This window comes from Bos javanicus, chromosome 4 (assembly GCF_032452875.1).
Source record: "Bos javanicus breed banteng chromosome 4, ARS-OSU_banteng_1.0, whole genome shotgun sequence".
NCBI classification, from domain to species: domain Eukaryota; kingdom Metazoa; phylum Chordata; class Mammalia; order Artiodactyla; family Bovidae; genus Bos; species Bos javanicus.
In genome coordinates, this window is record NC_083871.1 from 33,054,494 (window position 1) to 33,069,162 (window position 14,669).

Here is a 14,669-nt window from a genome sequence, read left to right on the forward strand (position 1 = left end):
TAATGGGTGCTTCAAGTCAGCACCAAACCCACTACCGCAGAACTGGGGACAAATACTGTCTTATTCCTCTGATGGAAACTACACTGTATGGCAGTCTGTTGTTTCACACGGTGACATTTCCAACTGTCTCAAGGTGTCTGGAGACACATTTGCTGATGTGGTTTTGGAGAGTCCAGGAGGTGAGCGCATATATTCAGCCCAGGTCTCTCTGAAGAAAGGAGGCTTCTTCAGCCAGCCTTCTTTGTAGGGTGGCCTGTTAGACAGACAGTGGGGAACTACAGCCAGCTCACCCGGAACCACACTGGGAGACCTTGGTTAAAAGAGCTAAACAGGATGCCTTGGCCTCAAAACGCATGCAGAGAACAACCATTTCACAGGGAAAGAAAACCATCTTCCTTCACACTGCACCAAAATCTGACTTGTGAGATTGTAACTTTATGGTTGAAAATGCCATCATGAAAAGCAGGGTGACCAGTATCTGTCAACCTGAATCTTTTCAAGCCGTCCCATTTGTTTTCATCTTAATACGTGGGAAGGACATCCCACAGAGGCCAAGTGCTCAGCCCCATCACGTCCCAACAAGCACACGAGTCAGAGACTGGCTCTCCCTTGAGCTGGTGAGATGAGCACGCGAGGAACCCTGTACACCAGTCACAGAACTGTTGCTGAGGCTGACTCAGAGTCCAGCGATGGCAGGTAGGGGACAGTCACCTGGTCAGTTTCATGGACTGATTTACAGGACCTCATTCCCAGGGCCCTAGGATAGAAACCAACTGCCACGACAAAGTAAGTTTTGAAAAATCAGTTTTCCTATCACAAATAAAACTTCCACTCCAACATCTTCAAGCTGTTATATGAAGGTACAATGCACGTTTTTGCGGCTTTTATATAAATTTACAAATACAAATAGTTCATTCTTTAGTCAGGACTCACAGTTAAGTCCCCAAAATGAACATAAACACTTACTCCTATAATCCTTGAAAGTATGACGGAGAATGCTGGTTGCAGAGCTCCATTTATAATGGCGCAAAATACACCAACCACAAAATAAGGCCATTCAGTTATATTCAGCTTCAGAATCCTCCAAAAGGAAACTGGAGGTACGCTTTCATCCTGGAGAACACAAAATATTACAACAAACCTGTTAGGAAAATAACTGATCTTAATGGATTGAACTGATGTACAGTTGTTCTGTATGCACAACAGTTTTTAAACAAATAGATCTTATTCCTACTTCCTTATCAATTGATGGCTATGTAACTTTTTTTAAAGAGTGCTGACAGATTCTGTTACATTTTGCCTTCATTTTTAAAGATATACATGATGATTCCATAAATATTTAAGTCTGACTGGACATCTGGAATGTGACAAACATATTTGTAAGGATGAAAGAACAAAAATGTTTGTATTTGAAAACTCACTATTATCTCTTTACATTATAAACTCTAATTCTAAAATTCTTATCCTATAAATTATCATTCATAAATTCCACCTTAGAGTTAACATGTTGAGATTTGGGTCTGTGGACCAAGCTAAGGGATAGGACAGGGAATTCTGGATAACCCTTTCTTGCTCCCACTCCTATCCCAGCCTTAGCCCACTGTTAAAGACATCAGTCTGCAGCCTCCTTTGTACCCAAGTTTCTTCTGTACTGAGCTTTCTGTCCTGGCTTTGGGATCCAATGATACTCCTGTGAGTTGATTTTCTTCTGATTAGACTGAATCCTCTGAGAAGGCAATGACACCGCACTCCAGTACTCTTGCCTGGAAAATCCCATGGATGGAGGAGCCTGGTAGGCTGCAGTCCATGGGGTCGCTAAGAGTCGGACACGACTGAGCGACTTTGCTTTCACTTTTCACTTTCATGCATTGGAGAAGTAAATGGCAACCCACTCCAGTGTTCTTGCCTGGAGAATCCCAGGGACGGGGGAGCATGGTGGCTGCCGTCTATGGGGTCACACAGAGTCGGACATGACTGAAGTGACTTAGCATAGCATAGCATAGACTGGATCCTGAATCTTGGGAGGACGTGTACAAGTCATCAGTTTTACTTAGGGATTCACCAGGGGTATTTTCTAATTCAAGTTCATTTCCTTTTGTCTAAAATAAACAAGAAATATGCATAAGTTGGTTAGGCGGAGTTAGCCAATGAAATCTAATCGCTCAACAGCAGATATCAAGGAAAATGGTAATTTAAATTCTTATGGGAAAGGATGAAGTGGAACTGCCATTTTTTTGGTGTGATTATATTTGAAAATTAAAACCATTAGATAAGGGATCCCCATAAACTATGCTGAAACAATATGGCATCCATTCCAAGTATCTTATCTAGTCACCTCCTTTGTGTGAGTGTTTTTGGCTCCATCAGATTTGCTTTGGACCAGTGCTGTGCTGCTGCTAAGTCACTTCAGTCGTGTCTGACTCTGTGTGACCCCACAGATGGCAGCCCACCAGGCTCCCCTGTCCCTGGGATTCTCCAGGGAAGAACACTGGAGTGGGTTGCCATTTCCTTCTCTAATGCATGAAAGTGAAAAGTGAAAGTGAAGTCGATGAGTTGTGTCCGACCCTCAGCGACCCCATGGACTGCAGCCTTCCAGGCTCCTCCGTCCATGGGATTTTCCAGGCAGGAGTACTGGAGTGGGGTGCCATTTTCTTCTCCGTTGGACCAGTTACATCACACAAATAACGGTGCAGATCATACTGTGAGACACAATGTTTTCAGTAGACATGTCAAAGAAACTGATAGGTAAGATTAACTTTAATTATATATTTTATCTAACCTATACTCTGTCTAAGATATTAGATTAACATGTAATCAGTGTAAAAACTTTTTGAGATAGCTTGCATTTTTCTTTGGACTAAGTCTTTGGACTCTGGTATGCATTTTCAACTTACAAACACTTCGATTCAGATTACTCACCACTAACATGCTCAACACTACGTGTGGCTAGCAGCTGCTAGAGTGGATACTGCTACGGCAGCTGGTAAGGCGCTCAGTCGGGTCCTACTCTTTCTGCCACCCCATGGACTGTAACCTGCCAGGCTCCTCTGTCTATGGAGTTTTCCCAGCAAGAATACTGGAGTGGGTTGCCATTTCCTTCTCCAGGGGATCTTCCTGACCTAGGGATTGAACCCACGTCTCTTGCTTGGCAGGCAGATTCTTTACCACTGGGCCTCTAAGAAGCCCTTGCTAGAGTGGATAGCTCACTTTTAAGCCTTTTTAACTTTACCTTTCTCTATCCTTCTTCATTTCGCTCCTTTTAAGAGGGAAAAAAAAAGTCTAAAACCTGATGTGATCCTCAATTCCCCTGCTTCCCACCCCAAATTTTTTCCCTCTTCTCAAGATAATCAATAGTAACATTTATTTATAGTACCAAATACAGCAAAATCAGCTCATGCCTGAGATACTTGAGGAAACTGCTAGAGTTAGACTATACCAGCATTGTGACAAGTTTGAAGTAAATGCCTCTCTTCCCCATGAGCTCATCGTGATTGCCTTCCTCCACAATGACTCCATCATCAAGAAATAAACTTAAACCACAGATTTCAGGACTACATACGTTGTTGAATTGTTGAGTAATCATTTCATTGTACCTTAACTTCGTTTCGAGATGGATAATGGAAGTGAACATTTCTGAATTCCAGATTTCCTTTAATATTGTCGGGTTTGTGCCCAGTGTTTGAATAGCTGTCGATGCTTGGTTTCTAAACAGAATAAAATGTCAGAAGGTTACAGCAACTACTAGGTTACAATAAATACTTTCAATTACATTTGTGGAGAGCTGAATAAAAGTGATAAAGAAATAGACTGTTTTAGACAGATAGATAAATGGCCAGCCCAGACTTACGTGATCAATGCTCTTGAAGACTTCATAAGCTGCTCCTCTTGTGTTTGCAAATGCCTCAATGTTTGGAGATGCCTGTCCAATACTAAATGCTCCAGTTAATACAGAAAAGATGACCTGAGGAATGTGAAGTAAAAGCATTGAGTTACTTAGTATTTAGTACGTTTTTTTCATACTTTTAACATTGCTAGTTAAATTTTTACACAGCAAGATAACATGAATACTGACTATTAAAACTATTTTTAAAATTGAAGTACTTTTCAGTTGAGAATGCTAAATTAGTCTTACTGGATCAATGAAATAATAAATTCTATATGACTGGAATATTTTCATATGTCTTCAAAGGCTAAGAATTTTGGTTGAGAGCATCAGCAGGGTATGCTGCTGCTGCTGCTAAGTCGCTTCAGTCGTGTCCAACTCTGTGCGACCCCATGACGGCAGCCCATCAGGCTCCCCTGTCCCTGGGATTCTCCAGGCAAGAACACCGGAGTGGGTTGCCATTTCCTTCTCCAATGCATGAAAGTGAAAAGTGTAAGTGAAATCGCTCAGTCGTGCCCGACTCTTAGCGACCCCATGGACTGCAGCCTACCAGGCTCCTCCATCCATGGGATTTTTCCAGGCAAGAGTACTGGAGTGGGGTGCCACTGCCTTCAAACCCTATTATGAGACTCAGAAACCTGAGGTCTGAACCCCGGATTAAGCACTAAATGGCTGTATGTCTTCAGGTGATTCTCTGACAGTCTGGACTTCAATTTCTTTATTTGCAAAAGAGAAAAGATTCTGTTTTCCCTACCAAGCAATCTTAGTGTTGTTGTATCAGGTGGAACGGTACACAGGAAAATATTTTGTAAATGATAAAGCACACATTTTCCATCAGATGGAGTCTTTTTTTCCCCCTCCACCAAACTCTATTCTTTTTGAGGTCTGATGAACAGATTTTTTTTTTTTTTTCATTTTGCCCAAATCAGTTTATCGTACATTTGACACTGTTTCTCTACAGGTGTTAAAGAGGACTAAAGTCACTGTTCATTTCTTTGTAAATCACACAGTAGTTATATTATCCAACAATTTACAGAGAAGAAATTTTGCTAAGTGTTTCTATATTCACTTTCTCAATTAGTCCTTACAACAACACTAAAAGTTATGGCGTCTTACTCCTGTCATTTCCATTTTGCAGATGAACAGAGTCTTCAAAAGTCTAGGTGGCTGAACCAAATCATACACTCAGTAAGTGGCAGAGCCAGAATTTGAATCAGATCGTCCTGATATCAAATCCCAGGCTCTTACTCACTCTTCTTGGCCATTATTTAATAATTCTTCAAAAAAATATTCTCTAACAGTCAAACCAACACCACTAAATTTCATTGACATTTCAAAAGCAATTCATCTCTTACTATATCACTTACCGTGAGCACTTGTCCAATGGAATATTCTCTTGAGAGGACCAAGGAGGTCCCGTACCAGAATGCCAGGGCATAGGACGCATAGATCAACAGAAAAGCAGCACCCATAGAGATGTTGGCCGTGATAGCGTTCTTTATTCCAATTCCCTTGGCTTCTTCCAAATTTTTGTTGTGCCTGGGAGAAGTAACAAATTATCACACATGCTTGTAACGTCTTACAAAATGGGTCAGTACAGCATGATGGTTGTTGAGTACTCAAGACGCACCAAGGCCTCTGATAGGCGCTTTGCATGTATTTTCTCCATTTGACCCTACGATGTTAGTACTATTTTAATCTCTTCTTGTAGAAAAGGAGAAACTGGGGCCTTATGGAAATTAAGTAATTTGTGGAGGCATGTTCTAAAAGCATCTTCTCTGGCCTTAGCAATAGTGAAATAAAAGAAGTAATACTTAGCAGACTACAGCACTTGCACTGTTTCATATAGAAGACAAAACACAAGCTATGAAAACACTTGTGTTTTCCCTTTAAAATCTGCATGCATTTTAAATGTATCAATAAAATGAAGATATAATGCTAGAAAGTACTCAATACAGACATGTGTGGGGATGTGGACCTAGAGACTGTCGTACAGAGCAAAATAAGACAGAAGAAAACAAATATCATATATTAACACAAATATGGAATCGAGAAAAATAGTATAGATGATCTTATTTGCAAAACAGAAATAAAGACACAGACGTAGAGAACATACAGACACCAAGGTGGGGAAGAGATGGGGTGGGATGAATTCGGAGGTTTGGATTGACACATACACAACTACTGATACTATGCGTAAAACAGATAACTAATGAGCACAGGGAACTCTACTCAGTGCTCTGCAGTGACCTAAATGGGAAAGAAATTCAAAAAAGAGGGGATACAGGGGTGTGTGTGTGTGTGTGTGTGTGTGTGTGTGTGTGTATAGATACATATATATATAACTCATTCTCTTTGCTGTATGATAGAAACTAGCACAACATTATAAAGTAACTATACTCCAATAAAAATTAATGAAAAAAAAAGTACTCAATACCAGTAAGTCCTTGAAACCTCTGCACATCAAGGATGAAGGCAGTTTGCTCCCTGCCCTGCCCTGCCTCCTTCTGGGCCTGCTGGAAGGACCAAATGATAAAAACACACGCGTAGGAGCAATCTGAGTGCTCTGAATTGCCATCTAAGGCTTTTTACGTGTAAATAAACTGTGTCCTGTGCTAAGTCGTGTCTGACTCTTTGCAACCCTAAGGATTGTAGCCCACCAAGCTCCTCTGTCCATGGGGTTTCCCAGGCAAGAATACTGGAGTGGGTTGCTGTGCCCTCCTCCAGGGGATCTTCCTGACCCAGGGATAGAACTCAGGTCCCCTGTATTGCAGGCAGATTCTTTATCATATGAGGCACCAGAGAAGCACCCATGAATAATTCTTAGAGCAAATACAGGGGATTACACAAAAGAGGGCAAAACCAAGGAAGCAAACAAAAACCAAAGCAATGTTGGAGACCATTGATAGACATTTCCCTCTCATTCTAATCACTTAACATAATTTGAGCACTTTTTAAACCCTGAGGAAGTGGTTAATTTCTGATATTCAAATTAAAGGAGATAGGTACATAGCAGACTGTTCTGCTTAAGAGAGATATGGAGATAAGTGAATGGGGATCAGATTTAAAGAAAAAGAAGGATCTTTGCAGATACAGAACCACGGCAAAACAATCAGAGAGAGAACAGATTGTAAATCTGTCCTTATTCTCTTAATACAACTCTCTACAGGACGTCAGAACATCGCCTTGCAAAAAGAGGAGCTCATAATTGCTGAAATCAAAGAATTTATTTCTAATAGGATGTAAATTTTGAGTTCTTTGATCCATAAACACATGGTGGTATAAGCATTATACAGTATTATATTAATTTTTTTGGGGGATTTGTTCCATTTGAGAATGTACAAGCAGAGGTCAAGCCCTGCTCAGATATGAGCATGTATTCTTTCATGACCTCATGACATTTAAAATCTACCTCACCAATAACCAGTTACCAAAGCATGGTATGGCCCAATGAAATTTACATGATTACTTCCTAAAGAGTAAATTTAAATGGAACTTTATAGTGATAAAATGGTAATACATTATGAAAGTTTCTGCCTCCAAAAAAATTTAAACCTTCAACTAGCCAGTTATAACCCTTGAACAGGAAATTATTTTTGAGAAATGTGCTTCAATGGTTGAATATACATGTCTCCCACTTTATGAGCTGATGTGATATGAAGGTACCACTGGGCATAAATTATACATGATTACACTTAAGGAACTTTAACGCTTATGACTCATACTTTGTTTTGCCTTTATTTCAGTTCTTGCTTACCGAGACTAACGTAGAAATCACTGTGATATGCTGTGTCCCAAGCAGCCAGAGGAAACTTTTGCACAGGAAGAAGCAACAAGGAAGAAAATCACTTAGATGCCAGAAGAGATAAATGAAAAAAAGAAGGGGGTAAGGAAGGAGGAGAAGCAAACACTACTCCTTTTGCATAGGCTTTCTCATTAGCTTGTCAACAAAAATGTCACATGTACAAAATCAGATATTAAAATCATCAATTCATTAAAAACTCTAGTATCGAAATGGTAAAGTAGAATTTCCTAAAAGGGATCAAAGTTACATAACAAAACATTGACAATTAGAGAAAACTATTTTTCTTAAGTAATATGAACACATTTATCAATGATGCAAATAGCCACCTATGAGAGCAAGGAAAAATTTCTGCTGTGTGTGTGTTAGTCACTCAGTGCTGTCTGACTCCTTGCAACCCCATGGACTGTAGCCCGCCAGGCTCCTCTCTATGGGATTCTCTAGGAAAGAATACTGGTGTGGATAGCTACTCCCTTTTCCAGGGGATCTTCCCGACCCAGGGATCAAACCCAGGTCTCCTGCATTCCAAGCAAATTCTTTACCGTCTGAGCCACCAAGGAAGCCCCACTGTATACTACTGAATTAAATCCACTTTAAATTCTGAGAGAATTTGAGAGATCCTACTATACCTGCTAATTTGAAGAGAAAATCAGAGTAAAGACCTTAATTCCTGTCTATGTGGAAGCAGCAAAGGGAAGGGTAGGAACTAGAAGGAAAACTGAAGAATTATATTTGGTCTAAGAATAGCTTTAATAATTCTATTATTGCTGTTGTTTAGTCACTCAATCATGTCTGAAGCTTCTGCCATGCCATGGACTATAGCCCACCAGGCTCCTCTGTCCATCGGATTCTCCAGGCAAGAATACTGGAATGGGCTGCCATTTCCTTCTCCAGGGGATCTTCCTGACCAATGGATCAAACCTGCGTCTCTCACATTTCCTGAATTGGCAGGCGGATTCTTTACCACTGAGTCACCTGGGAAGCCCCTTAATAATTCTACTTCCAAATTATATCCCAAATCCAGGGACTTATCCTCCTTCTCCTGGACCACTTCAACAGTCTTCTGAGCAGTTCCAATCTTTGATGGCTTTCATCCATTCACCGGACCAATTACAGACAGAGAAATGATTTAAAAATATAAAGTAGTCAGTCATTCCTTTGTTTAAATCCCTCAACTGCGTCCCTGTGCCCTTGGAGTTAAATCCTGACTCCTTACCAGGACATGCAAGTCCCCATGTTCTGGCCCCCACCCACCCTCAACAGCCCCTCTTCACCTCAATCTCCTTTCACTCAACCAAGCTCCAGTCACAGAAGCCTTAGGATATTTTCTAGAATATACTAAAGTCTCTGCCATCTCGGGAAACCTGGAAGACTCTTGTGTCCCTACCCGACTACAGCAGGCTTTTTCTTTTCCCTCAAGTACCAGCCTCCAGGAAACCTCAAGTATCCAACACGCATGCCTTCCGTGACCGCCATGGTTGAAGTAAACTTGTCCTGCTCACCCTCATCAGCACATTCTTTGATTCCTTCAAAACACATTTAAACAATTCATGATTTAACTCATGTCTCTGATGATTTTTTTCTTCCTTCCTACTCTCTTCCCTCCCTTCCTTCTCTTTTCTTCCACCTTATTATTTTGACCAGGGATCATATGAGGGCAAAAAAGGCAAAGATAAAGCAGCATATCAAGATGTCCAAGACATACAGACTTCCTACAACTCACTGCCTGAGGAACTGTGCTAATTCTTTTACAAGGTTCGCATCAACAGGGAAGGTAACTGATGAAGCATTAGGAATTATCCGAAAACTTAAACAGAGGAATATGATTATGACCTGAAACTTCCTTTTCTTAGGTTTTTAACTGTTCAAAACACTTTTACATTTACTTTTTGAATAATCATTATAAGAAATAGTTAATAAAAACAGCTTTTCAAGGAAATTCTGATACGAATACCAAACAACATCACCTAATGCATAAGAAAATTAAAATTGAATAAAATTCAGAAAAGTATTTCCGTCATATTCTGGAGGGGTCAACATAATTATATCCATATTTTGAGAAAACATTTCTAAATTTTCATTTTGTTTAACAGATAGTTGATTTTTAAGCTTTTTGATGTTAAAAAAAAAAAAACAGTGAGGGCTACTTTGGTTTTTCAAAATTTATTATAATTTTTGAAGACCTGGTTACTTATTTGTATCTACTTAAAAAAAAAAAACCACTGCTTAATTGAATTAGCTTAATACCAGAATTCAAACTCTATAAGAATGCCAGCATTTAATATATGAATAATGCTAGAATGTATAAAGAAATCAGCCTGAGCACTGATTAACAAAGATATTTTTCTATTTTTTATTCAAAGATTAGAGAAGGAAATGGCAACCCACTCCTTAGAACCTTAGGCCATCAGGTTGTAGTCTCGAGTCTATTCCTGATATTCAAGAAAAACTAATTTCCAATAATTTCCAATTTTCTAGGGGACCTATGACCACCTCTATGACCCACCTCCCAGAATATTGGAAATAAAAGCAAAAATAAACAAATGGGACCTAATTAAACTTAAAAACTTCTGCTCAACAAAGGAAACTATAAGCAAGGTGAAAAGGCAGCCTTCAGAATGGGAGAAAATAATAGCAAATGAAGCAACTGACAAACAACTCATCTCAAAAATATACAAGCAACTCCTACAGCTCAATTCCAGAAAAATAAATGAGCCATTCAAAAAATGGGCCTAAGAACTAAATAGACATTTCTCCAAAGAAGACATACAGATGGCTTAACAAACACATGAAAAGATGCTCAACATCACTCATTATCAGAGAAATGCAAATCAAAACCACTATGAGGTACCATTTCACACCGGTCAGAATGGCTGCTATCCAAAAGTCTACAAGCAATAAATGCTGGAGAGGGTGTGGAGAAAAGGGAACCCTCTTACACTGTTGGTGGGAATGCAAACTAGTACAGCCACTATGGAGAACAGTGTGGAGATTCCTTAAAAAGCTGGAAATAGAACTGCCTTATGATCCAGCAATCCCACTGCTGGGCATACACACTGAGGAAACCAGAATTGAAAGAGACACGTGTACCCCAATGTTCATTGCAGCACTGTTTATAATAGCCAGGACATGGAAGCAACCTAGATGTCCATCAGCAGATGAATGGATAAGAAAGCTGTGGTACATATACATAATGGAGTATTACTCAGCCGTTATATAGAATACATTTGAATCAGTTCTAATGAGGTGGATGAAACTGGAGCCTATTATACAGAGTGAAGTAAGCCAGAAAGAAAAACACCAATACAGTATACTAACACATATATATGGAATTTAGAAAGATGGTAACAATAACCCTGTATCAGATCAGATCAGATCAGATCAGTTGCTCAGTCGTATCCGACTCTTTGCGACCCCATGAATCGCAGCACGCCAGGCCTCCTTGTCCATCACCAACTCCTGGAGTTCACCCAGACCCACGTCCATCGAGTCAGTGATGCCATCTAGCCATCTCATCCTCTGTCATCCCCTTCTCCTCCTGCCCCCAATCCCTCCCAGAATCAGAGTCTTTTCCAATGAGTCAACTCTTTGCATGAGGTGGCCAAAGTACTGGAGTTTCAGTATTAGCATCATTCCTTCCAAAGAAATCCCAGGGCTGATCTCCTTCAGAATGGACTGGTTGGATCTCCTTGCAGTCCAAGGGACTCTCAAGAGTCTTCTCCAACACCACAGTTCAAAAGCATCAATTCTTCGGCGCTCAGCCTTCTTCACAGTCCAACTCTCACATCTATACATGACCACAGGAAAAACCATAGCCTTGACTAGTCAAACCTTTGTTGGCAAAGTAATGTCTCTGCTTTTGAACATGCTATCTAGGTTGGTCATAACTTTCCTTCCAAGGACTAAGCGTCTTTTAATTTCATGGCTGCAGTCACCATCTGCAGTGATTTTGGAGCCCAGAAAAATAAAGTCTGACACTGTTTCCACTGTTTCCCCATCTATTTCCCATGAAGTGGTGGGACCGGATGCCATGATCTTCGTTTTCTGAATGTTGAGCTTTAAGCCAACTTTTTCACTCTCTACTTTCACTTTCATCAAGAGGCTTTTGAGTTCCTCTTCACTTTCTGCCCTGTATACGAGATAGCAAAAGAGACACTGATGTATAGAACAGTCTTTTGGACTCTGTGGGAGAGGGAGAGGGTGGGATGATTTGGGAGAATGGCATTGAAATATGTATAATATCATATATGAAATGAGTCGCCAGTCCACCAGGTTCAATGCACGATACTGGATGCTTGGGGCTGGTGCACTGGGACGACCCAGAGGGATGGTATGTGGAGGGAGGAGGGTGGAGGGTTCAGGATGGGGAACACATGTATACCTGTGGCAGATTCATTTTGATATATGGCAAAACCAATATAATATTGTAAAGTTTAAAAATAAAATAAAATTAAAAAATAAAATAAAATAAAATTCTAAAAAAAAAAAAAAGTTGATCACTATCTTCTCTAAAAAATAAAACAAAAAAATCTGTATCTACTTATTCACTCGCTCAGTCATGTCCAACTCTATGCCACCCCATGGACTGCAGCACACCAGGCCTCCCTGTCCATCACCAACTCCCGGAGTCCACCCAAACCCATGTCCATTGAGTCGGTGATGCCATCCAACCATCTCATCCTCTGTCATCCCCTTCTCCTCCTGCCTTCAATCTTTCGCAGCATCAGGGTCTTTTCAAATGAGTCAGCTCTTTGCATCAGGTGGCCAAAGTATTGGAATTTCAGCTTCAACATCAGTCCTTCCAATGAACACCCAGGACTGATCTCCTTTAGGATGGACTGGTTGGATCTCCTTGCAGTCCAAGGGACTCTCAAGAGTCTTCTCCAGCACCACAGTTCAAAAGCATCAGTTCTTCAGCACTCAGCTGTCTTTATAGTCCAACTCTCACATCCACACATGACTACTGGAAAAACCATAGCCTTGACTAGACGGACCTTTGTTGGCAAAGTAATGTCTCTGCTTTTTAATATGCTGTCTATGCTATGCTATGCTAAGTCACTTCAGTCGTGTCCGACTCTGTGTGACCCCATAGACTGTAGCCTACCAGGCTCCCCCGTCCCTGGGATTCTCCAGGCAAGAACACTGGAGTGGGTTGCCATTTCCTTCTCCAATGCAAGAAAGTGAAAAGTGAAAGTGAAGTCTCTCAGTCGTGTCCAACTCTTAGCGATCCCATGGACTGTAGCCTACCAGGCTCCTCCATCCATGGGATTTTCTAGGCAAGAGTACTGGAGTGGGGTGCCATTGCCTTCTCCGATATGCTATCTAGGTTGGTCATAATTTTCTTTCTAAGGAGTAAGCGTCTTTTAATTTCAAGGCTGCATCACCATCTAATTACTTAGATCTAATTACTTCGATCACTCCATTAAAAATACTTTCAATTCCTTTAAACTTCCAGTGAACTAAAATAAGATTTATCTAAGTTTTGAATATTGGACTTGACACCTTTCCCTCCTTACACCCAGGTTATACATCATTATAGTTTTTCATTGCTAATAATATCTTCTAAAATTATCATGTTCTTCAAATTTTGGATGCCATTAATCTAAGAAGTATTATAATCGTGTTATTCTATGCAACATTAATAAAGGAGTTTAACAGAACTCTCCATATACAGCAGGGACCCAAAAGGCTACAGCCTGAATATAATAAGCATGTGCACCATGGAAAGTGACAGCAGGAGAGCCTGCTTGTCTCAACCTTGACAACAGATGAAGGGTCGGGGGGAAAACATGTGCCCTGGGAACCGGAATCATAAAAGGCAATGCTTATGCAGGTCTGAAAAATATGAATTCACCAGTGTGGTTCAAAAACTCCTAGACAAAGAATATAATGTACATGGGCTCAGGTTAATAGTGCCCCCAGTGAGTGGCAGAAGCAAACACAAATCCTTCCTGCAAGAATTCAGCTTGGATTTGTCTCAATTTCAGAGTTGATGAATTGCAAGAGAAAAATGTGCATCCTAGAATTGACAGAACACTACATGTTCTCTAACTGTTCACAGGAATGCCATTTTTACCCCTGAACTGTCAGCAGGTACCCAGAGGCCTTTCCGTACACTGTTAGTCTGCAGATCTTATTACACTGTTACTGGAGTTGCTGTGTAGACAATCACATACTCTATACAGAATGACAGTTTTTCTTTTTGTTTACCAACCTAATAACTTTTCTTTTTTATTTTTATTATTCTTACTCTTATTTTTTCCTTATTTTATTATCTTGTAACAGTACAAGCCTAAATAGAAATGGTGCTAGCAGACATATTTGTTTCATTATTTTAAAGGAATGCTATTAACATTTTACCATTTAATAAAATTTCCTGTAGGTATCTGGTACATACTCTTTATTAAATTAAGAAAGTTTTTGTCATGAATCATCCATAATTAATACTTTTACTTCATCCATCAAAACAAAATGTCCTTCTTCCAATCTACTAGTGTGGTTAACGATATTCATGGATTTCCTAAGTTAAATCATCTTTGCACTTATGGGATCAAGCCATCAGTTTCAGAAATGTTTTTTAATCTGATGATAGTTTTCACATTGATTCATTTAGCAAATAATTTAGATTTTCTGCATCTATGTTTTAGATGGAACTGTCTTATAATTTTCCTTTATCATATACCTGCTATTTTGTTATGATGTCAAGGTTATACTAGCCTCATAAAATGAACTTACAACTTTATATATGTTTTTTTCATTCTCTCAAACAATCTCTGTAAGATGGGGTTATCTCTTTCTTGAAGTTTTGGTAAAATCTGTCTGGAAAATTATCTGGACCTGGTGGTTTTTGCGTGTTTATGTGTGTATCTATATGAAAGGCAAAAGACGGAGATTTTAAACTGGATTCAATTCCTTTAATAATTATGGTTCTACTCAAGTTTTTGTCTTAAGTGAGAATTTTAACCTATATTTTTCTGGGACATC

At 39.8% G+C, this 14,669-nt stretch overlaps 1 protein-coding gene across 1 annotated transcript in view; it reads right to left on the bottom strand.

Annotated features, from left to right (window-relative positions):
• Positions 1-918: 918 nt before the first annotated feature.
• The window catches only part of LOC133246745 (ATP-dependent translocase ABCB1-like), a 109,933-nt gene continuing 96,182 nt past the window's right edge, over positions 919-14,669 (bottom strand). Inside the window, exons 6-9 of the mRNA XM_061415372.1 lie at positions 5,251-5,422; positions 3,848-3,961; positions 3,594-3,704; positions 919-1,113 (exon numbers count right to left, since the gene is read on the bottom strand). Coding sequence (XP_061271356.1) covers positions 919-1,113; positions 3,594-3,704; positions 3,848-3,961; positions 5,251-5,422 — 592 coding nt within the window. The remainder of the gene's footprint in view (positions 1,114-3,593; positions 3,705-3,847; positions 3,962-5,250; positions 5,423-14,669) is intronic.